Source organism: Maylandia zebra, linkage group LG23 (genome assembly GCF_041146795.1).
Source record: "Maylandia zebra isolate NMK-2024a linkage group LG23, Mzebra_GT3a, whole genome shotgun sequence".
NCBI classification, from domain to species: domain Eukaryota; kingdom Metazoa; phylum Chordata; class Actinopteri; order Cichliformes; family Cichlidae; genus Maylandia; species Maylandia zebra.
Window position 1 is genome coordinate 13,991,379 of NC_135188.1, and position 23,049 is coordinate 14,014,427.

A 23,049-nucleotide genomic window follows, 5' to 3' on the forward strand; every position below is an offset into this window, starting at 1 on the left:
TGAGGAATGTCCCTCGATCTACGGGCACAGATTTGACTGGTGTTCCTGAAACACTGGGCTGAAATTGGATGGCGAGGGTGGCAGTAAACTTAATCGAAAGTATTCACCGTGGCTTTTTCACTCAGTTTTCATGTAACATTTCAAACGATTGTACCTTCCACTCTGGTTACAGCCACAGACTCGAACAAAGAGATTGAAGAGATGATTTCAACCTTGTTTTTGGCTTTTGAACTCTAAATATCCATGTATTATTAGGGTTGGCTCAGCCAGATCTTTCCATCTAAAACCAAGGAAAAAATAAAAGCTGTCAATAACTGAAACACTCATTTACCCCTGACACTTTCACTGTTTAACCCTGAAAGTGAACGAGTCGCTGGATGTTTCTGTGCTATAGTCATTTTTTTAAAGTTAATTTCTGCCATGAATTCATTAGTACTGTATACCTCTCGTGCAAGCTTTTACTGGAATTAGGCCATTGGTGTTGGTGGTGCAAGGATCAGAGGAAGCTGTATGGGAATATGCTTTAATTTTATTGTAATTTCCCAGTTGTAATCACTAGTTTGATACTCCTATGAAAAACAGCAGACGGACAGAAACAGACGTACTGCTGCAGGAAGCTTGATGCCCAAAATGCTGAAGAAAACAGCAACAGCATGAAGGAGATCAGACAGGCCAACTCCTTTTTGCATAATTGTTTTTTTTTTTTTTTTTTTTAAATGACCATTAATGACATTTGAACATCTCACAGCATGAAAGCCATTAAAGTATTCTTCTGTAAAATGTAACAGGCTCATTTCAGTCAGCTCGGTAGCTGGAAGGACAGATCACAGCCTGCAGTAGTTTAATGTCTGCGACATGGAGTAACAGAAACAAGCACCGGTACCCTGGATGTTTGACCACTTTGATTATTCACTGGAAAAAAACTTCAAAAATTTTGGCTTTAAATTGTGCTGCTTTGAGTAGGTCTAAATTTTTTTGGCTGCGGTTTTTAAAGCAGAGCTTAAATGTGATCGTCAGCCCTGAAAATCTGACGTGGACACTCCAGTACTCAAAAATACTGGAATAGAAAAACAGTTCTTCAGCAGCAAAAACTCAAATCCTCCAACATGTCACCAAGATCATCCTAAAAAAATAAAAAATAAATCACAAATGTCATGAAAATATAAATAAAATAATGTTTATTTCCAAGAGGCATAAAAAAGCCACAACTTGATAAGCAAAGCGTGCCTGTTATCATCAACATGAACATCACAGCAGGTTTCCTCTCCGGACTCTCTGATTAGTTTATTTCTATATAAAACCAAAAAAAGGGATCAAACGACGACATCTAAACCGTCTGTGAGGTTAAAAAAAAAATAACAAGAAAACAAAAACTGCAAATGATTGATCCCCAGTGTCAAACACACATTTTCAGAGACAAAGAGAGGCTGCACAAACTTAACCCAAAACCAGAACTACCCATTCATTGTTCCCCTTACCCCCCACCCCCGTCCCGCAGCCCCGTCACTGCTTCTGCTGCATGGCTTCTTTCCGTGCAGCGTCCTGCAGCAGCTGAGTGTCCACTTCGTCTGCCGGCAGCTGAACGTAACGGACCACCGATCCACGGATGAAGCAGTTTTTCACAGACAGCTGCAGCAAATGAAAACAGTGTGAAGACAGACAGCCGTCACTCGGTGCTGGAGCTGCTGGTGAGCTTTAAGGAGTGCACATTCAAGGCCTTTCCTAATGTCCGAACTCTGATTTTATGCAACTTTTAAATAAGGAGCTAAAGTTTACACTTATGTTCTTGATGCTGTATTATAACAACAACAACAACACGGGGAAAAATATCTAACTTTAGTTTTTCCTCCTGACCTCATTAAAAACTGAGCAGCAGCAAATGGAGCTCACATACATGATGAAAACAAAGATGGAAATCTTGAAAGCTTTGTGTATAATAGATGAAAAACACAATCAATGTAAAAGATATTTGTGTAAACATATTTGTATAACTCGGGAGGAGCTGTTGTCTGTGTGTCTTTTTTGGGGGGGATAATTGAGCCCCTAATTATTTATCATGCATCATTCTGTGTGGAAAACAGAAGTCCTGTGCAAATTTTCACCGCTGGAATATTCATCTAATCAAAAGATTCGTCAGGTAGAAGGGCAGCATCTCTACATTCTCACATACAGCAGCAGAGAATGTAGTTTCTTTTACTGGTTGTACAGACCTCTGTAGCAGAACCTTAAAAACCTTGTAAGTACACTGCAACAGCCTTTTTTTTCTGTACACTGTAAAACTGTAAACTCCTGTTTAGCAGCGACAGCCTAATCTGTTTCTGTAGTCTTTTTCCCCCCTGTATGAAATGTGGAAAGTCTCCAGAAGCAAAACTTACCATGTGTGGATATTTCTCCGGATCTGTGACGCTGATGTCTGTGAGCTTGATGTTCAGGTACTGAAACACGCAAGCAGAGGACAGCGATGTGAAAACGGCATTTTAGTGAGCAATCGTGCAGAAATTTAAAAACTGAACAGCTTCCGTTTGAAAACAAATGAATTATTTCCAACCTGGTCAACAGAATGAAGCGTTCCACAGATGCTGAGGAGAGAAACACACACATTCATGAACATGACTCTGTTCACAAATACAAACCAAAATTGCTCAATTGATCTTTAGATTATGAGGCTTGGGAACAGCTCATCGGTATTTGGGTGGAATTTACAGTCAGGTGTGCCCAGGTGAAGCAAACACGACTTCTGAGGTTTTCTTTCTGACCTCAGGATTTCCATGCCAGTTATTGATTAATTTATGGGTATTTAAACATTTATTTCCACAGGTCTGGGTGGTGAAACAATAAGAATTATCACCAAAATATAATATTCAGTAATTTGCACATATTTTAGAAGCTGTACTGGAAACGACAGGCAGCAGCACAAACCTGTTGTTTTATTTTAAAACCGTCATTACTGACAGGCATCAGGACCCTGCTCCAGAGTTTAACTCTGAGAAGGGAACAGTTTGTGCTCAAGAAAGTCTCATTGTAGTTTGTTCAATCTACTCCGTCTATGAAAGAAAGCTCTGATACCACCACTGCAACACGGAAACAAAGCAGACAGGTTTGTGACTCTGATCTCACAAAACATTTTATTCCGCTTCACTTTTATCCGACATACAGAAGTTGAAGTAATGTTAAAACAAATGTAATTATGCGGCTGTGACCTGACAGGCTGCAACCTGGATTCAAAATCTTGCTTTAAGCTACATTTAGTCCAGTTTCAATCCTGTTTGAAGACACTTCAGATTTTATTCAGAAAACCCCCCCCCCCCACATCATCTCCAACAAGAAGTCAACCACGACAATCATTTCATCAGTGGTCGTCAGTGTGACCAGTTACAAGAAATAAAACGTTCTGTGTTTTATGTCGACAGTTTCATGCAGATTAGTTCCATTTAAGCAGTGACAGCTACGGTAATACGTAATAAATATTTCAGTGCTGAGCTCATAATAGAGACTCAGAGCCCACTGATCGCTGTCTAAGGCCTTTCACTGATGACTGATTGCAGAAGTGCGTAACATAACGAACTAACCTGGAACTCTAACCTCACAAACTGAACAACCACAGAGTAAAACACACAGGAAATGTTGTTAGCTTGACTTTCTGAGAATGTGTATGACTGAGAGTGAGCTGTTTGTGTTGGAATATTCTTGCAGAATTCAATAAAACGGAACTAAAGCTGAGAAGTATTAAAAACTGCTGCAATGAAATGAAAACTAATAAAAAAAAATCAATATTCAAATTGTGACTGTAGGAGCGCTGCTGCGACTATTAACGAAGCTCCAAACAGCAATCGCCGACCAAACAACACAGGCCGGAAAACAGCAGGTTATGTGAGCGAATTGAACACGAATACTAACCTCAGGTCATTTTTGAGCTCCACCACGACGTCCTTCCCCACCAGCGACTTGAAAAACGAGTAAAAAAGCTGCGGAGCAGAAACACATGCTAACGTTAGCTGCACGGTTAGCGTGGCGGTGGGTTGTTTTTTTTTTTTTTTAAAGCTGAAAGAATAAAGGTTAGAGAGAAACACCGAGGTGTGCTCGGGTCAGAGGCTCTCTCCTGCCGCACCTATCTGCTATAAACTCTACAGAAAAGTCATAATTTCATCGTGATTCCTTACCATTCTTACTACTGCCCTCTCCTAGCGGCGCGTCGCCTGTCGATGACGTAGCAAAGCCTTAATATTCCTGAGACACACCAGGGTGTAATTACTAAAGTTCGCCACACAGAGGCGACAGAGCTAAGCTCAACGTTCATGCATGGGAAACGTTGCTTGCACAGTTGTTTATCTAATTGACTTAATTTTATTGCGATTTCCCCAAAAATACATTAATAAATAAATAAAAACTTCATATGAAAATATATTTCAGTTAAATAAAATAAAATATAATTTAAAGAGACAATAATTAAAAAAAGTTTAACACTGTCAGCTGACATTAACAAAATGCTTATGAAAAATACAAAATCTTTTTTTTCTGGTGCAACCAAAGAATAAATAAATATATGTTGGAAGTTTATAATTAATGCATCCAAAGTTTCAAATTACATCTTCTAGGAGAGGGTGTGGGTCCTTAATTTAAAAAAACAAAACAAAACACGAACTTAATAAAAATGACTTTTAAATTATATTTATTTATTTTATTTAGCAGAAAAAAATGCACAATGCAAAGACAGCTGGTACCATAGTCGCTGTAATTACATTTCTGTAATTATGAATTTGTTTGTCTGTAATTTGTTTTTTCAGAATTTATTTGTATTTTTGCTTGAACTTTGTCATTTTGGGATTTTTGTTTTCAACTACAGACAGTTACTGTATAACATGAAAGGTAAGGAAAACCATGATAGGGCCTTCTAATTCTCAAATACTCAGGGTGGAAAACACAGCAACCGCTGGTGTTATTTCAGTCATATTTTAAAGTCAACATATGTGTAAAATATTTGCAGTGGAGTACATTCACACACTTGGACTTCATCAGAGACTTTGCTCTTCTCTCCTCAGCCAGTTCCAAAAGAGTTACCAACTAAACCAACAGAACTGGCTAGGCTGTTAGCCTCAACATCTACACCAAGAAAACACAGCCAATGTACACCAACGCATGTCTTCAACCATGTCTATAACTATTGGTGACTATTCCCCAAATATGCAGCATCTTCCAGCCAAACAAATACTCAAACATGGAGCTGCACAGAAGAACTGGGGTGTGTAAACATGTGTCATGAAATAAAGATGAGTTTTAAGGTGGGTAGAACATGTAGTAAGCATGACCCTTTGATGGAAAGAGGAAGAAAGGCTGATCAGAGATGAGTGTGCTGGCTGAGCTACAATAGCTGGGTCTCTGATGGGAACAGGAGCAAAGGCAGAGGCACAAAAGCGAGATGGGTGGAGGTTACAGGCTGCAGCCTTACGACAATGAAGAGGCGTAGTAGTAGAAGCAGTTTGTACTAAAAGTGCACATCAGGAACTGTGCCACCTCACCTTTTTAGTCACAGCTGATTAAAGAGAAAATGTAGATGTATTTCCAATAACACCAAGCCAGAAAGTCCCCTTGAATAAATTGCAAGTCTCAGACTGCCTGCAGTTCCTTTAGGGACCAGCAGATGGAGGCAAATCACTGCAGTGTGACCGGTCTGGTCCTCGCAGCAGATTGTAGCAGCCTACACTCCAAGTTTTAAAAGCAGTCATTTGTGACGTGACATAAAACACACACACAACATGTAATTCAAGCTTTAATATTGGAATTCATTGGAGCATCATTTGCACATATTAAAGGCAAACATGTCTGTGCAAGATAATACTGTGCGGTAAACATTCATCAGCTACTGTATAGTGTAAAAACTCCAAATGAAATGTAACAGTTAATTTAGAAGCAGGTTTCAGGTTCAAACTTACGTTCCAATGCGAGCTTTGCAGAAATCCAAGAAACTAAAAAATGAGTTTACATACATTTGAAGGCTGAGTTAGACACTGGTACACCCATTTAATGTCTCACTAGCACTCAGATAAGTAGATAACTAAGCTAACTACAAGCTAGTTAGCTTAGCTTAGCATAAAGACTGGAAATAAAGGGGAACTGCTAGCCCGGCTCAGTCTAACTTACAAAGTGAGTTTTTGAGGATGACAGGCAGATGAATTTTTTAGACCTTTGGACAGGTGCAAAGCTAAGCCAACTGACTTATCTATGATGACAGCACAGATATGTGATTGTCCTCTAAAATGAGAGACAAGGGTTTTTTAAAAATATTTCCAGAAATGCAGCCAGGAAGCTGTACCTCTCAGTCTCACTTCACAGGGCGACCCGTCTTGGAAACGTCTGGATGCACAAAAAAAAGACAAAGAGATGTCATTTAGTGTATTATAACTGTCTGGAAACCTGAGTAGGTTCCTTGCTGTCTTTGCGAGACTCACCAGGTCTTCCTGGTGGTCTGTGTTTGCTGGTGAGCTCTGAGGTGTCTCTGTAGTCTCTTGGTTTGGGGGTCTGGGGCTCTGGCACACCCGGTCGGGACTTAGCAGGCAAAGGAGGGCGGCTTAGGCCCATCCCGCCTTCTGAGCGTGAGGGCACCACTGGTTTCTTTTGTGATGGGGGATGCAGGCTGACTGGTGTTGGAGGCTGAGGTTTGTTCTCAGAGCAGGTGAAGGAGCGGTTGCGTGGGGTGGGCACCGGAGGGCGATCGGTATCTCCGTCTGCTGTTTTGGAGGATCCAAATAGCACATCTGGGGGTATGAGAAGGTCCTTCTGTTGTTGGTCTTGGTCTTTAGACCGACCATGTGATTTGGTCACTGAACCATACAACGGGTTGTCAAACATCTCTGACGTCTTTCCGTTCTCACCCCTGTCAGAGAAATCATAAGTTAATGACATCGGTTTCATTTTCTATAGAATCAGATCAGATAAAGGTTTAGAGGTATTTTTAGAAATGAAACTGAAGTGTCTTCAAACCAGAAAGAGGCTAACACTTACACAGAAGCAGGCTTTCCCGTGGGGCTGCGTGTGCTCACATCGTAACCCTTCTTTGGCTCTTTTCCGGCTTGTCCACCACAGGGAACATTTCGCGGTGGCATGCTGTAACTCCAGCCTTTATCTATCACATTCCCACCTCTGAATGACACTCCCATGTAATTGGGGTTAGAAATATCATGTGGTTGGTTGCTACAAGACCTGTTAACCAGAAAAAAGAAGAAGAAAAGAAAAGAAAAATCACACTGAGTAGTTTTGATGGTCCAAACCAGCAATCAAAATTAATCAGGCAACAGAAAAACTTGAATCGCAGTCTCATAGCTGCGATTTATGCCACCAGCATGACAGTGGATTGTTTTGCTTCTCTTAACTTTGATTCACCTTCTCCCCAGAGCACACTCCGTCTCTCCAGCATCTCTTCCACCTGCTCCCAGCTCTCACTAAAGATCACAGTCTTATCTGCAAATATCACGTATACAACGACCGCCTGACCTCATCTGTCAGCCTCTCCATCAGCACTGCAAACAAGAAGGAGCTCAGAGCTGATCTCTGATGTAATCCCACCCCCACCATGAGCCCATCAGTACCACAGTTCCTGTCTTGGCACCCTATCATCAGCCTATCATATTCTCTGATCCGCAAAGGCACAGTGCAGCTCGCCCTGACCTTCCCATCCACACTTCTCCATCAACATCTTAAAACAAACATCCCATCTGTAGAGCTCTTTCTCAGCATGAAGCTGCTGTTGTTCACTGATCATCGCCTCTTTTCTTAACTAGCTTCAACAACTTTCTCCCTTATCTTCATGGTATGGCACATCATCTTTATCCCCCTGTAGTTAGAGATCTGCACGTCACCCTTGTTCTTGAAAATTGGTGCTGGTTAACCTCTTCTCCCTTCCTCGGTCATTCTCTCACTTTGCAGGATGATGTGAAACAATCTGGTGAGAAAGTCCCCTGTCCTCCATCTTCACACCTCCACAGCTATGTCATCAGGACCAAAGGATACGTCCAACACCTTCCTAGAAGTTTCCCTCACTACTTCTTCATTACTCTACTTTTCCAGTCATTTGTAACTCTTCCCTACCACCCAGAGCCTGTCTCAACTCCAGCCTGAACTCTACGCATCATTCTTCCACCATTTAATCCCTAGCCCTGTCTTCACTTACTTCCTCTTCTTGATTTTCAAAGTCATCCTACAGCCACCCATCAGATGATTGTGAGAAAACAGCAATATATGATGTCCCGTATATCGCAAAGATTCAAAAGTATTAAACATGGATCAACTTCCATGCAACAGGCTCATCTGTGTCACAAAACTTTCTCCCACAGTCATATTTTAACACTTGTAAGTGTGGTTTATGGCTGTAAATTCAATTTAAACTCCGGTGTGCACATGTTCCATATGATAGTCTTTACAGATGGACACTGATCAAACATTTTCAGGTTCTGAAGAGGTTTTTCAAACTCTTTGAATGACTTTAATCATAGAGGGCGATCATAAGCTACACAAAAATGTTGACCATATTAGACCTATCCCACAGGGTGATTAGAGAAATTAACCATATTACACTTTTTGAAGCTTTCTCAAAGCTTTGTCAAAGAAAGACATCGAACTGGTGATGCTCCAAGTCAGGTACAGAAAAAAAAATCTGTGCTGAATAAAACTTTGACTTTTTGCCAGTGTGCGTAAAACTCATTTGTTTGCAGAGGTTAAATATGTTTTTCAGCTGTGATGGGTTAAAAATGCTGGAAAAATCTTCACAGCAAAAAGATAAATTTCTGCATGACTTCATTCAATAAATTGAAGTTATTTTCCTGAAATAAAACAACTGATTTTGAGGGTGAGAATGTTTTTCGGATGTGGTTGATTTTATACGTAACGAGCCATGACAGAACATGAGGGAATGCATAACAGGTTCACAAAACCCCCCCAAATCTTACTTATTGAGGTCTCCAGATTTGCCTTTTGAGGCGATGGGGTCATCCCTTTCAATTTTGATGAAATCTGAAAAAACAACCAAAATGAGAACAAAGCTTCAAGAACCGAAGAAGAAAAAAATCGAACAAATACGTCCTGTGTCGAAGCTCAGCCTCACCGTATAGCTTCTCGGTGGGCTTGCCCTCAGAGGTGCGTAGCTGGATGCCACCTGTCAGTGTTCCCGTCTTCTCCCCGTGGTGAGTCAGTGTGATCTGAAACTCGGTGTAGCTGATCTCAGCGGCTCGCAGCGCGACACAGCCCTCTCCTTTAGGGATAACACACCAGCAAACTGTAAGCGCTGCTGAGCCCACCGTATCCAAATTGCAAGCTGTAATGCGAGCTCATTACCGTACGACTCGTCGCTGTCCGTCGACTTCACGCATATCAGGATGTGCTGGTCCAGAAGGTACTCAGGGTCAGAGATGATAGGGGTCAGCTTTAAAAGACAGAAACAATGACTATGAATAACGACTGACTGATGCCATAACTAAGTAGTGTGTGCTGTGAGCTGTGTCTGTGGTTTACCTCTACTTGGTTGCCAAACCAAACTTTTATAGACCCATCGGAGTGCTCGCTGTTCTCTCCCTCTGTAGTCTTTACAGTTTCTGTTGGAAATGCTTGCTTTTAGTCATTGTAGCCCGTTTGATGAGACACTTCACCCAATATTCATGCATACATACATGCATGCTCTGGCCTGCAGTGCTGTTTATTCATATTGATAGTTTTTGGTGTAACCTTTTTCCCTTTGTTTTGAGAAGTCTACTGCAAAGATCTTGGCTGTGCATGACATCAGTAAGAGTAGATAACATATAATCTCAGGCACAGCGAAGGTGGGCTTCAAGGTTAAAACAGTTCATTTCAAGCATGAATAAAATATAAATAAATAAATAAATAAAAATTTAAAAAATTAAAAGATTATTTTGCATTGTGAACAATGCAAAGCTCCTCTAGTAGAGTCCCAGAATAAGAGCATGGAACTGGAAAGGAGAGGAATTGGTCTACTTTAAATAGAGTAAGCAGTTTAATGTAGGAAGTATTTTCTCTCTAGTGTCTACACACATCGACCAGAAGAAGTGTGCAGCTAGCTGACACGGCAGTATTAATGTTTACATCCTGTCACACTGTGAGCAGCGGCTTCTCGGCACGGGTAGGTGCACACTGATTTCTGCACAGTGGTACTACGAGTGGGTGTAGCTCACCAAAGAGAAAACAACTCCCAGGAGAATTTTCTCACAGCCAGGCTTGTGGGGGATTTTTGAGTAATAAAGTTGTGGTTTCAGGAAAGTGTATTTGTCACCTGGTGGCAGGATTCTTTGTATTTTTACAGATTTGAGAGTTTAGTGTTTGCTTTTTCAATTTGTTTCCCTTTGAGTGCCATCAGTGTCCATTGCATTCTGACTGTGACTCATAGACAGCACTTACAGTCCAGAGGAAGCATGATTTTTATGTGATTTTGAGGCAAACTGTTCCTTTAAAGCAGAATCTAGTGAGATGCGGTCAATCAGAAAGAGGAAACCTACTCTCCAAGAAACTGGAATGGAATTCGATGAAGAACTTGGTCTTCGATTTTGTCGACAAGATGGCCACACAGTTCATGATCTGAATTCCACCAGGAGGCGCACTGCTGGGATCTGAAAAATAAAAGCGGCATCAGACTGCGGCTATTGAGCGGACTCATCTGTGGCGTAGGTTGGGTGGGGGGGGGTCATACCTTGTTTGGAAACGTACTGCGAGGCAACTCCAACTTCAAATGAGGCGAACACCGGGGAGTGGTCACTTGTCATGATGTTATTAGTGCACCCTGCAAGTTCACACAAACACTTATAAACACTTGTGTGCATATTTTACACATATTAAGCCTGAAAGGACGTCTCAGCTGCAGTTTCACTTCAATCTTTGGACACTTTTGCGTTCAAGGGTTTTTTTCTTATTTTCTAAGTGCGAAACAAAACGTGAAAACAAAAGAAGAGCGCGAGGGCCACAGAGAATGAACATTAGAACAGTGGAAATCTGACTCTGATCAGTCAAAAATCAGAGGTTCTGAGAGATGCAGAGGAAGTAAATAGATGTTAATCTGCATTGTTCTACCTCAAAATATGGAGGAAAGGGTGTAGTTTGATGGTGGGATCATCATTTGTTTTTCAGTTGGACACAGAGTGCTGCATCAAATGTTCTGTGCTGGTTTGAGCTTAGAGTGAAACAAAAACAGCTAACAAAAGGTCAGTGTGTGTGTGTGGTCCTGGTGATGAGCTCATGAAGTTGGCTGAAGAAGTGACGAGCGTATAAACTGCATTTACATTTCATTTCATACACTTGATAGTAGCAAACTCTTGAATGAGCGGGTGTGTCAAACTTTAGTCTAGTACTGTACATTTTTATACATTATTGATCTATATATAAAATTAGTGAACAATTATTCTCTATATATTATAAAAGGTCTAACTTTAGGAAATGTTCATGGTTTTGCTACAGCTCAATGAAGACTGCAGTCAGCAGCAGCAGTTGAAAGATTAATACGATAAAATGGCTCATTATTTATTTTATGTAGGCACCAATAAGTTCATATTGGCTGCTTGGTCCAGTTAAAGACAGTTATTTGGAATTAATTAAGTGAGCTAAACTCTCTTTTTCCACACACACACACACACACACACACACACACACACACACACACACACACATATATATATATATATATATATATATATATATATATTAGGGGTGCAACGATACACAAAATTCATGGTTCAGTTCGATACTTTGTGTCACGGTTCGATATTTTTTCGATACAAAAAAATGTTCATGCCTTTTTAATTTGTCATATAAATATATATTTTAACTCAAAAGACAGAAACAATCACTCATCTTTGGAAAAGAGTTTATTACAGAGAAATGGCTCTTTCCAAAATAAAAGCTATATTCTTTTTATACGCTTCTTCTGGGCTATATTCTCAGCAGCCTATTAAACATATCAGGTCCCCATAAGGAGAATCATGTGCTAACGGCTATCTAAATGACTCGGGTAAAGTTTGTAGCATGCGTGTTTGTCTGCTTCCACTTGTCTTTGCACTAGGATGATGTCGGCGTAAATGTGCAGTCATATTCGTTGTGTTCCCACTAGTGCTGTCAGCGTTAATGTCGTTAAAATGACATTAACGGCATAACGCGGCAAATCTCTGTTAACGAGTTACCGCTGATCGCCCCGTGCGTGGGACTGGACGGCCAACACGTTAACAAGCTGACTGCGCTAACGCACTAGTTCCCACCAATTGAGCATTGCGTGGCACATCCAACATACTGTTTTTTTACTTTTGTCCATGACACGCTTATCATCAGGGTCATGCTTCACATGAAAACCAAGATAGTTCCAAAGGCCAGATCTGAATGAGGGTGGGGGAGGTTCAATTTCGGCTAGCGTTGAGGCAGTTGCCATGTTGCAACGAGCTTAGCTTCTGTCTTGCTAGCTTGCGCTGCGCTCAGTGGATCTGCACTCGACAGTGCAGCCTAGGCGGAGTAGTCGAACGCAGATTCACTGAGCGCTCAACACAGACAGCATCGTCAGAAGAAAAGTTGATAAAACAAATAAATTTTTTTGTATTGTTCATACATATGCCTACTGAACCGAAAGCACTGTATCGAACGGTTCAATATCGATACATGTGTTGTTGCACCCCTGGTATATATATACATCCCTGTATGTATAATATAGCCGCAGAAAAAAAGGTTTAACAGAAGATTACTCACCGTATGCTTGGCAGACAACGTGAACCAGAGGATATGACTTTCGTAGGACGCGATCACACCAGGATGGTAAATTGTATTTTGTCTGTAGAGTTAAAATCATCTTAATTTTAATATCAATATAAAATACTTGAATTTTCAAATTGAAGACTGTAAAACAATTCAAGTATAACTCTACATAAATAGCCCAACATATAAGAAGCATGATGGGCAGTCATTTGTGGAAGAAACATGAGCAAATAGCCCTGCTAACGTGGATCAGTTCAAGAGATCGTGCTGCATGTTCAACCGTTTGCTATCAGTAAATGTGATTTTTGACTTTTCCTAAACTGTCGATGAAAGAATAATAAGCCAACAAAAATCCAAACCAAGAATATTCAACGATAGGTAACTTAAATTAAAATTAAATTCAAAAGATGAAACCTCATTAAAATGAAATAGGCTGTAAGTACACTAAAAGTATGTCGTTAAAATTAAGAGTACGTCAAAACAAATAAAATTAAATTTTATGCATAATAAGAAACTAATAACATTCGAACATGATGAAGTGAATAAAATAATTTGGGATTAAATTAAAAAAAATTACAGCAATGAAGCAGATAAAATTAAAAGTCTCAGTGAAGTGACCGTGATGCAGGAACAGAGATGTGATAAAACGTGAGCTTACCCCTGTCGCTTTGGCCTTTGTGTAGGCGTACCTCTCTCGTGTGTCTCTTTCAAATCGATACGTGGGCGCGAATGTGATTTCTTCTTCAGCTACAATCAAAATAGAATAAAACCCGTATGTATGCAAACACAATTATAAGAAAAAGGACAGTGTCTTGCAGAAAATCCCAAGCATGGCAACAACAGTGAAGACACTTCTTTCTGCTGTATGCCTACATGTACTGATCAGTATTCATCAAAGCTCACCAAAATGCAAGAAGACCTTGCTCTCTTTCCTCTCCATGCTGAGCTGGTCTTTGGTGAGCAGTTCCTGGTACTGCTGCTGTTTGATCTTTGACACAATGTTTTCAGCTTCCTGTGAAGGGAACAGGGGAAAGTAGTGACTGGAAGTGTTAGCAGCTGAGAGCTCAGACACCTGACAACCAGCAGGGTTTAAAAAAAACAAAAACATAACCATGCATCTGAGAGAAAAACCACAACAAAGCAAAGTCCATGAATCTGTATGTAAAGTAGATATAAAACAAGGTTTATGACTTACAGAAGATGGCATTTCAACGCGGTAGTTCAGATCTCCAAGCCAGAAGAGGTGCGTGAAGCGATGTGTGATGTCAAACGGATTAAGCTTCTTGTCTCCTAGATTCAGAAATCTCAGGATGCTGGCATAGTTTTGATTCCGTCTGCAAATACAGCAAAAAATATTGGAGTAACATCAAAAATGTGAGGAATCAGTGGAGGAAGCAATAAAGTTTTCTGTTTCTACTGCCATTTAGCAAAACGTTGACTTTTAAAGCAAGGCTTCAGAAAGAGGAGGATACATATTCATCATTTATGTTGTCCAGGTTAAATATAGGTAAATAAATAAATAAAAAACATGAATAATTTTTAAAAATCCGACATGAAAAATGACAAAGATGGTTGCCATCGTGGCCGTGTGACTAGTATAAGGGGATGATGATGAGAGTAAAAAAGATGGAAAATAAATAATTTTTTTAAAAGTATAAAGTATAAAGATGGATGTAGCTTGCTGGGTTGAAAAGTGAAGCTAACATAGAATTGTCTTAAACATGGATGTTTTTCTAAAAACCAGCAGGGGGCGACTTCTGCGGTTGCCAAAAAAAGACTTGTGATTGTGTTTAAGACAGCCGCCGCTGACTCCCACTGTAACCTCAGTGAACACTCGCCTGAAGGCTTCACAGGCTCAGTCTCTAGTTTCAGATAATATTGAATAAAACAGTTGTTTTATTTTTTAAATTAGTCAGAAAGGATGTTCATCCAGGGTAACAGCTAGGCAAATACACAGATAATATGAAGGATGGACATGGGTACTGTGATGTCACTCGCTGGTTTGTAAAGTTCCATTTTGAAACCTTGAGATGAGCGTTTTCACCAACGCCATCTTGGCTGCAAAAAACCCAGAGTGATGAAGGGCACGGTACTGATTTTGAAGCCACGCACTTGGTTAGTGACTTATAAGCCATTAGGCGATGAGCATTATTTAGTGGTTGCCTTTAAACGTTTTGCACATGTGTGTTTCACAACTCTCACTGAATCGCCCTGCAGACGATTATTTATTGGTGCTTTGCTTTAGCTGAGTGCTTAGAACTACTAGTGAGTATTTGCCGTTTCCTATTGGTAGGAGTATTTTTAGTTGAAACATTTGTTTTCAGCGCTTTTGGTTTGCTGACATCTTTATTTTGTTGTGTATTTTAAATTCTTTCATAACAAATGGTAAATGGACACCTCGGGCTCTATCTGAGCACTCATAGCGCTTTGTACAACTTGCCTCATTCACCCATATTCAAGGGCTTTTTTTCCCCCATGGTTTTTCTACTTACTCTCCAACATTCACACACACATTCAAACACATTCTCAGGGTTCGTATCTTTCCCAGGGATATTTGGTATACAGACTGGTTCAGGCAGGGATTGAACCACCAGCCTACCAATTAGTAGATGACCTGAATGGACTTTTCATTTTTACTCCCATCCTCCCCTAGTTCATTTTTGGAAAGTTAGCATTATTTTAGCAGTTCTGGATCCAGATCTGGACGAAACCCCAAATTGTTGGTCTGAGGCAAGAAAAATAACAAATGTTTCCAAAAATGCAGTAGCTAGGGCAGTAATCAAGCGTTGCGATCAAATGTTGCAACGTTAATTTCTGATAATCGTGCAAATTGTTGTGTTTGATTAGAATAACTGTGGTCTGTCCAAATAAATACATACTGCACACAGTGCACAACATGAAAATGTACTAGATTGAGTATACCTACCAAGCTGCAGCTCATTTTGTCATGCAGAATGCTTGTTAAGTTGACCATACAAGCACTCAAACCTCAAGGTTCTTTTTATAGGTTAAGGTAAAGGTCCTACAATATTTAGCAGCTAGCACAATTTAACTGCTAAGCTAATATTTAACAGATAATGTTAACTGTTTTTGCAAAGACGATTAAAAAAAGTGTTTCTGGCTACATTTTGTCAATGTCAGCAGCAGGCTAAAACCAAATTGTGCTGATTGTTAGGCACATTTACATTTCCTGCTTTCCATTTACTGAACTGCTAAGTTTCTGTTAGGAAGTAGTGAATAATTGAACAGGGGGGTATTTTGCACATGTCACTAGACAATTAGGATTTTTACCTCCCCATCCATCATTGAAATGACACCTTTGTTGATATCTGCATCGGGTTTTCCCTGAAGAGGCTATAAAAATGCTAGCGCATTTCAAAGAGATTTGTGACTTCTATCAAAGGAAAGCCGCAAAGAGTTGAGTTTAATTTGTTTAAGCCTAGATACATTTTTTGTTGATAAATGTCCGGGGTATTGCCTTAACTAAAGGCAAACCAATCATGGTTATTTGCATAGTTACCCTCAAAGGTTAATTTTGAGCCCAGGAACCCTGTGTATATGTATGTTGTATATGTTTATATGATGTTACCAATCAATTCAAACTTTTTAAAGATACTTTGAAAAGTGTAACTTTCTCCTCACCTGAGCTTCTTCTCACTTCCAGAGGTCAGATGACTGTTGACAAAGCCAAAAGATGTCCCATTGAACATGAAGGACACTCCTACTGCGCCCTTGTTTCCTGCAATTGAAACCAGTAAACACTAATGGGTCATTTTTCTGTGAACTTTTATGAGCAATCATTACAGGCCTCAAGGAGAAGTGGAACTGCTTACCCAAGGTGTTGGCGATTCCTGTCTTCACGCTGTCTGAAAAAACATGAGAGATCCTGTTTTCATGCTCAGGCTTGGCCAGGACCACGATACGAATATTCCACAGTGTGTGAATTGCCACCTGGATGTTTGGAGATGTTTAGAATATTTGATTCATTAGTGCTTTGTGTTTGCATTCAGCTACAAATTCAAAACTTTGCCACAGTTACTCACTTGTTTAAAGCTAATGTTTGTGATGTTCCTCAGGACACCTTTCACTGTATCTGCCCATTCTCGCTCACCCAAAGGATCCTCCTGAGTCCCAATGACATAAAAATCATGTGGAATATGATCTGCTGTGTCATCTTGTGTCTTCCCTTGGCCCTTACACTGAAACCAGGAGTTGATGTTCGGGGGAGGGCCGGCATTTCCTGTAGGTTTGCAGATCCGTTTTTATATTATATACAGTTAAGTTAACTGAAGCACTGAATTCTGTATGACATCACTGTTACCCATGTTCCAGGTGCCAACAAACACTGTGATCATGTCTGGTTCAGGCTTTTCTGAGTGTTTGTTTTTCATTTGCTGAAGCAGCTGACAGAAGCCCTCTCTTTTCTAGATTCACAAGACAACAAAACACATCACATTTAATGAAGTGCACATGAATGAGGTCAGAATAGGGAGCATTGCCTTTAAAAAGACGCTTACCTTTGTGTCATCAAACACAAACTCTTTCCGCAGAACTTTTTCTTTCTCCGTCTCCACCGCAATGACCAGCTTGGCGTGCATTTTCTGGGATTTCACCAACTGCAGGACTGATGGATAAGAGCAGTATTCTTATTAAGTTAAGTGCTTTTGATAGTTGAAAGTAGTTCTTGACATTTGTTTTCACACATGCTATTTGCACTTGCTGCAGAGAAGGTGCAACTTCCAGGCTGAAGAATCAAGCACAAAGTCTGCAGCTCCTTTAATGAGGCTGTCTCAAAAATCAAGGGACTCTTCATAGACACTGTTGTTAAAACATCAAGTTTCACAGCAGTAATAAACATTTTTTTCCACTTCCAATAAACAAAAATACCTCCCATCTGTTCTCTTTTACTTATCCTTATCAGGGTTGTGAGAGGACTTGAATCTTATCCCAGCTATCATAGGGCGAGAGGTGAGGTCACCCTGGGCAGATCGCCAGTCTGTCCCCCCTTCACAACAACTCCGGTGAATTGATTTTTTCAAACTCATCTATCTGCTTCTTTGATTGTGCGTTCACTATCTGTCAGGCTTCACCTTTACTAACTGTAGTCACTTAACTGGATCTCTTAGCACTCATAAAAATCTTTGCTACATCGCTTCAGTTTATGTATATGAATACAGCAAAATGAACAAACTTGCAACAGAGTCATTCTCTTCTCCAAAACTGGCCACTTCTGGCCAAAAAGCTCAACTTGAGGATTAAAAACAAAGAGTCCAAAACGAATACATAACATTAGGGTGGCTACATTCATCTTTTATACTGTCTGTAGTAGCACGCACCAGTGGTCCATGTATGACGTTTTCTACATAATGATTTTTAAGGCTTACTGACTGATTAAAACTCTTATGACTACAAGTCCCACTTTATCTGTCTATTAGCATGGAAAAATTGCTTTTGTGGCACTACTTAAAGTTCCTAATTTCTTAAGATACTGACCCGAGTCAAATGTACCACCTGAATACATTTTTCTGAACTTTACAAACTCAAAGATGTTCTTATATATAATTAGTAATTTAGAAAACAATAACTGTAACTGCTTCCTCCAATGAACCAGGCTAATGTACCTTCTCTGTGGTCTCACACGTGTAAGAGCAATCCTCTAACGATTAGCGTGTTCTTGAAATATGTCAGAATGTTTGATTCTAATAATAAATGTTTCATTCTGGTAGCTAATTACTCCAAAATAAAGACCAAGTGAAAAACATTGCTTCTTTTCTTTGCAAAACAGCAGGACAGAGCACAGGGTAAAATACAAAAGCTCTGGTGGACACTATAGGCACTGTAGCCATTTAGTCGAGTCTAGAAAATATAGCAAGATACTGTAAAATATTCCGCCAACACAGAACGCTGAGTTTAACACCTTTGTTTTTCTATTGTAACGTCAATAGAGACAAGGGATCACCAAATTTTATTAAAATCCTTCCAACAAAATTAAAAAAAGAAATCACCAAAGTGATTTTGAGATTAATCCGATTAAATTAATCATTCTGATGTTTGCATTTTGTGACAATCAATTGTTTGAGATAGAAATGAACTCCTCAAGTCCTTACTTTTATTGTGCACAAAGTATTTGTCTTCGGGTCCATCTTTTGACTTCTTAAAGTAGAGCTTCCCACTTTCAATGTCCACTTTCAGGAACATCTTTGTGGAAATACCAAGAGATTCTTGTTTGACCTACCAGTGAAAGAAGAAATCGATCAAATAAACCATACACACGTATGACAAATGTTATGTAGACATAAGTACTAAAGAAAGCACCTCAAACGTAACGACTGGTATGAGAGATTTCCGTGGGCCCGCATCAAATCCAACATACTCAAAAACAGAACCTTTAACCTGAAAAAAGGAAGCAGAGTCGTCCTTTGTAATATCTTATAACATTTTCTATTATCATATAAAAAGCTGTTGTTAAAACATATTACAGTACTTTACCTTATCTTCTATCGAGTAGAGCAGTTTTGTTAGTTGCTCAAGTCTACAGGACACAGGACCCGAATCACAGAAATTCTGAAAATAAGGAGGAAATACATGAAGAGAACAGCTTTTTAAGCGCTGATAATACTGCAAAGGATCATGGGTGCCACCAACTTGTTTTGGTCCAATCCCTGGAGAGAGCTGTTGGTCGAGCGTTCTGTGAAACACCTCCAGAGTTGGCATGACGCGGGAAATTTCACTGCCTCGCAAAAAAGTTCAGCGCGTGGGTCAATCAACCCAATCCATTCAAGTGTATGTAATATTACACATTCCATTAAATGGACACCATACCTGTTTAGGTTCTTGCAGACTGCCATTATAAGCTTCTTGAGGCCAGGCAGGTTAGGGTTACCGTTTTGAACTTGTTCAGCATCTAAGCAGACTGAAGTCCTGAAGTATTCTTGGATGGCCATTTCATGCTCTTCTGGTAAGCTGGAGACATAAGAGAAATGTAAATTAAAACACTTCTAGTCTCAGTTAGCTTCAGGAAAATTCATATTAGTAATTGTTTTGGAAAGTTTGGTGCCGAATGCCTAAATTCTACTTTTATAGTGCTGTTGTAGGTACAAGAGACATTGCAACTGTCTGTAATTGTGACCATACATGGACAAGTCCATATGCTGCAGTTTCGCCAGGTATATGTCTGATAAGGATTTGGAGGCTTGCTCTGAAGTCTTGGAGTCACCGTCCTTTACATCAAGTGGGATGTTTCTGGGTGGGAGCTGTGGAGGATGACTGTTTTGTTCTGCAGAATAGACATAAAGTGTGTTTAGGACAAACAATACTTTCTCATCCATATCAAAACCAATATAGAGACAAAGTGAAGTTTTTGACCTGGCTCCTCTTCTACCTCCTCCTCCCACTGGACAGAGTACTGCAGGTGGGTGACTAAACCCATGTTGGGGCTATAATACGCCTCCACCAGCTCAGGTAGCATTGTGAAGAACCTAATAGGCACTCCTTCAGATGCCTGCAGAGCAGATAACAGCAAACATTTTTTTTTAATCACTCTTTGTAAACAAAAGGATGAATTTTGTTGTTGTTACCAAAGCAGATGACATAACCTGTAAGTGTTACTTCCCATATGATGTCAGACCTGTCTACTGTCTGCGGTATTTTCCAGTTGCATTCTAAGACATTCCTTTGTAATTTTGCAATTTATTTCATTTGAAAGAACATATTATTACCCATAAATCATCAGCTATTTTAAGGAAGTAAACATATCCCTGCTCTGTCATAAGAATTAAATCGTACACTTAAACCATTAACAGAAATAGGTTTTAAAAACTATAGTCCCTTAAATAGGTTTGGTTTCTCTATATAGCTACATTGCATTTAGTCTCTTGTGCGGCTCGTAAAACTCAATTGTGAAACTTGCAGTCATTGGGCAGTTACATTATTTTAAAGCACTTTCTTTAAACTAAACTGCACAGGTGTACATTATTACCTCATCTAACAAGTTTTTAAAAGCACGAAATGGTCACATTTTACCTGGCACGTTAGAAGGTAACAGTGCTGACTTATCGTTTCCTAGAAACCTGACACGTTGCTACTTCATACCAGTAAACTTATTTCAGGACTCAGCACATTTTGCTGTTACAGAATTTCTATCTAAGGCCACGGGTTTGCATAGCAATTATACATAGCTGTTATGTCAGTGCATAAATCAGTCATTTAGAAGCTCTCTAGCATTTTCACCTTTTTTTTAATAATTACAGTATTTAAAAAAAACATACAGATGATACTCTGTTCAATCTTTCTGTCAAGCCCAAGGTGTTTATATCCTCTCTGTGGGGCCTGTTAGTTTTCTAATCTCTTCAGACTTACACTGCAAAGCTGACACTGAACAAATACCAAGATAATGAAGCATCTGCTGATCTGCTTCTGATCAGATTGAGTCTTGCTTTTATCATTGCCAACTAATTTACTGCAAAACTCTTAGTTCCTGCTTCAGTTTCTGTACTGGCTCATTGTAGGGTAGTTCGCCAATGGCAGATTAAATACAAATGAGAAGCAGGCATTTGTCATTTGCTGAACCATAAAGTCTCTTTTCTATAGATTTAAAAATCATAGTAAATAACAGAGGTATTTATGGATTTTTTAGGGTGATGTTGTTGTGCTCCCAGTCTGTAATCCTAAGTCTGTAAATTTTACATTTTAAGGCTTTTAAATTACTATCAGTGTAGCTTTGTGAGGCAATGATATTTAGTGTATAATAAGAGAATATGTTTTAAACTGCAGCCTTGTAAGCAGCTCTGAGTTACTGAGCTAACAGACAGTTTTGTGCTGAAATCTGTATGCCTGCATGCTAACATTCAACAGAGACTACCTGCTGATGTTTAACATGTCATCTTTATTCTTTCAGTTAATGCTCATACCTCCAAGCTGAAGCTATTAATACTTATTAATACTGGGGGTATTCGATCATCAGATTGAAATTCAACTATAATGATGCATTATTGTGTTTATTAAATTTTATTCTAATCAATCTGATAACTGGAAACGTCACACGTGCGCGGTCATACACCAAAAATACATGCGGCTTCAGATTCTAGTGATCTTGAAAGTCATTTACGCATTCATCTCGCCTGTTGTTAGGATACTTCAGTCTGGGTCAAAGCGGTGGACAGTAAATACATGTGTGGGCTTACATCTTTAATTAGGTTACAACTGAGCATTGCACTAGCAATGTGTGACTAATACTTTTGAAAATATCATTTCATCTTCACAGTACCTATAATAACTCATCTGGGTTCGGACCAGAACGATGGAAACTGTGAACCCACCTGGACAGAGAGCTTCTTGTCTTCATTTGGCAGGATTCTGTATGTGTACACACAGTTCTGATATCTGTGGATCAAATAAATGCAAATGTCTGTGGTTGGAACATGGAATGAATGTAAGGTGAAGAAACAAGCGGATTCAATGTGTTGAGTGAGCAGTTGGAATCATTTTTAAATGAAGGTTACCCAATGGAAGATGATGTGCAGAGGGGAAAGGGTGGTGCTTTGTGGCTGCACTGTATGCAAATAAAAGGGAACTAGTCTTGTGTTGCAGTGTGTATGTGCAAAAAAAGAAAAAAAAATGTAATGTGATATGGTGAGACAGTTTTAGGAACTTTAACTAATAACTGTGTTATAGCTACAGTGCACAAACGATCATGTTTGGAATTGTGTTTCTTGAACAAAATATACAGTTTGACAACCAGATCGTGTCGATTCGATACGATTCACAGCTGGTGCTGCATGTCACGAAGGTTTAATGAAGTAGAAACATGAAGTATATGCAGGCATTTTAGAATCAACCGCGAGCCATAATAAAAAGAAACAATAACTTACAAAACACAGAGGGCATAGGCTCCCTGTATGGATTCACTGTCCCGGATGAGGAAGCTTCCATCTCTTGCTGCTTTGGAAAGTAGATCCTCAGCTTTGGATCGAGTTATATTGCCATGGTACCAAGGTTGATAACTTGGCATCCTGTTTTTCACCCAAGAGCTCGATCTCAGGAGCTTTGCATGTGATCTCAAAAAAAATGATCCCAGCAAAACAAAGTAGACTCAATTTTTCTTTCTGGCTATTTTCATCTTCTCATGGTGCATACTTTTTAGTTCTTTCTTTCACTTGTTCATCCACTGCCTCCGCAAATTGTAAAAGGAAGCTGCTACTAGCTCAGCCCTGAACTTCCTCATTTGTCAAGTTAAAGAGAGGAGGGCCCTAGTGCCTTCACTCGGCCTCTTCTTTAACATAGCCGCACAGCTGTAAAATGGAAATACACACTTTTGTTTGCACA

General features: G+C 39.7%; 2 protein-coding genes across 2 annotated transcripts; both read right to left on the reverse strand.

Moving 5' to 3' along the window:
* Window positions 1–1,161: 1,161 nt before the first annotated feature.
* Window positions 1,162–4,292, reverse strand: smx5. Its single transcript, XM_012919567.3, has 5 exons — window positions 4,161–4,292; window positions 3,898–3,965; window positions 2,549–2,579; window positions 2,376–2,435; window positions 1,162–1,629 (listed from the first exon to the last, which is right to left on the reverse strand). The coding sequence occupies exons 1-5, from the start codon at window positions 4,161–4,163 to the stop codon at window positions 1,504–1,506; spliced, it is 288 nt and encodes a 95-aa protein (XP_012775021.1). The 5' UTR covers window positions 4,164–4,292; the 3' UTR covers window positions 1,162–1,503.
* Window positions 4,293–5,754: 1,462 nt separating this feature from the next.
* On the reverse strand, window positions 5,755–22,890 carry inpp5d (inositol polyphosphate-5-phosphatase D). The gene is made up of 27 exons (XM_004552841.6): window positions 22,596–22,890; window positions 22,044–22,107; window positions 20,092–20,227; window positions 19,861–20,002; window positions 19,549–19,689; window positions 19,372–19,456; window positions 19,216–19,290; window positions 19,042–19,119; window positions 18,834–18,957; window positions 17,244–17,350; window positions 17,048–17,150; window positions 16,770–16,966; window positions 16,560–16,677; window positions 16,369–16,465; window positions 13,922–14,060; window positions 13,630–13,738; window positions 13,385–13,473; window positions 12,721–12,802; window positions 10,688–10,777; window positions 10,497–10,607; window positions 9,502–9,581; window positions 9,325–9,412; window positions 9,095–9,241; window positions 8,940–9,003; window positions 7,000–7,197; window positions 6,447–6,871; window positions 5,755–6,351 (listed from the first exon to the last, which is right to left on the reverse strand). Exons 1-27 carry the CDS (start codon window positions 22,733–22,735, stop codon window positions 6,320–6,322), a joined length of 3,261 nt encoding a protein of 1,086 aa, XP_004552898.2. The 5' UTR covers window positions 22,736–22,890; the 3' UTR covers window positions 5,755–6,319.
* Window positions 22,891–23,049: the final 159 nt, after the last annotated feature.

Coding starts and splice junctions, on each gene's coding strand:
- inpp5d (XM_004552841.6), bottom strand. CDS start 22,735: ATGCCAAGTTATCAACCTTGGTACCATGGCAATATAACTCGATCCAAA. Junction 13,739..13,921: donor GCGTTGAAATGCCATCTTCT/GTAAGTCATAAA, acceptor TTCCCTTCACAG/GAAGCTGAAAACATTGTGTC. Junction 13,474..13,629: donor CAAGGTCTTCTTGCATTTTG/GTGAGCTTTGAT, acceptor TTTTGATTGTAG/CTGAAGAAGAAATCACATTC.
- smx5 (XM_012919567.3), bottom strand. Junction 2,580..3,897: donor GAGCTCAAAAATGACCTGAG/GTTAGTATTCGT, acceptor TTCTCTCCTCAG/CATCTGTGGAACGCTTCATT. Junction 1,630..2,375: donor CGGAGAAATATCCACACATG/GTAAGTTTTGCT, acceptor CATTTGCTGCAG/CTGTCTGTGAAAAACTGCTT.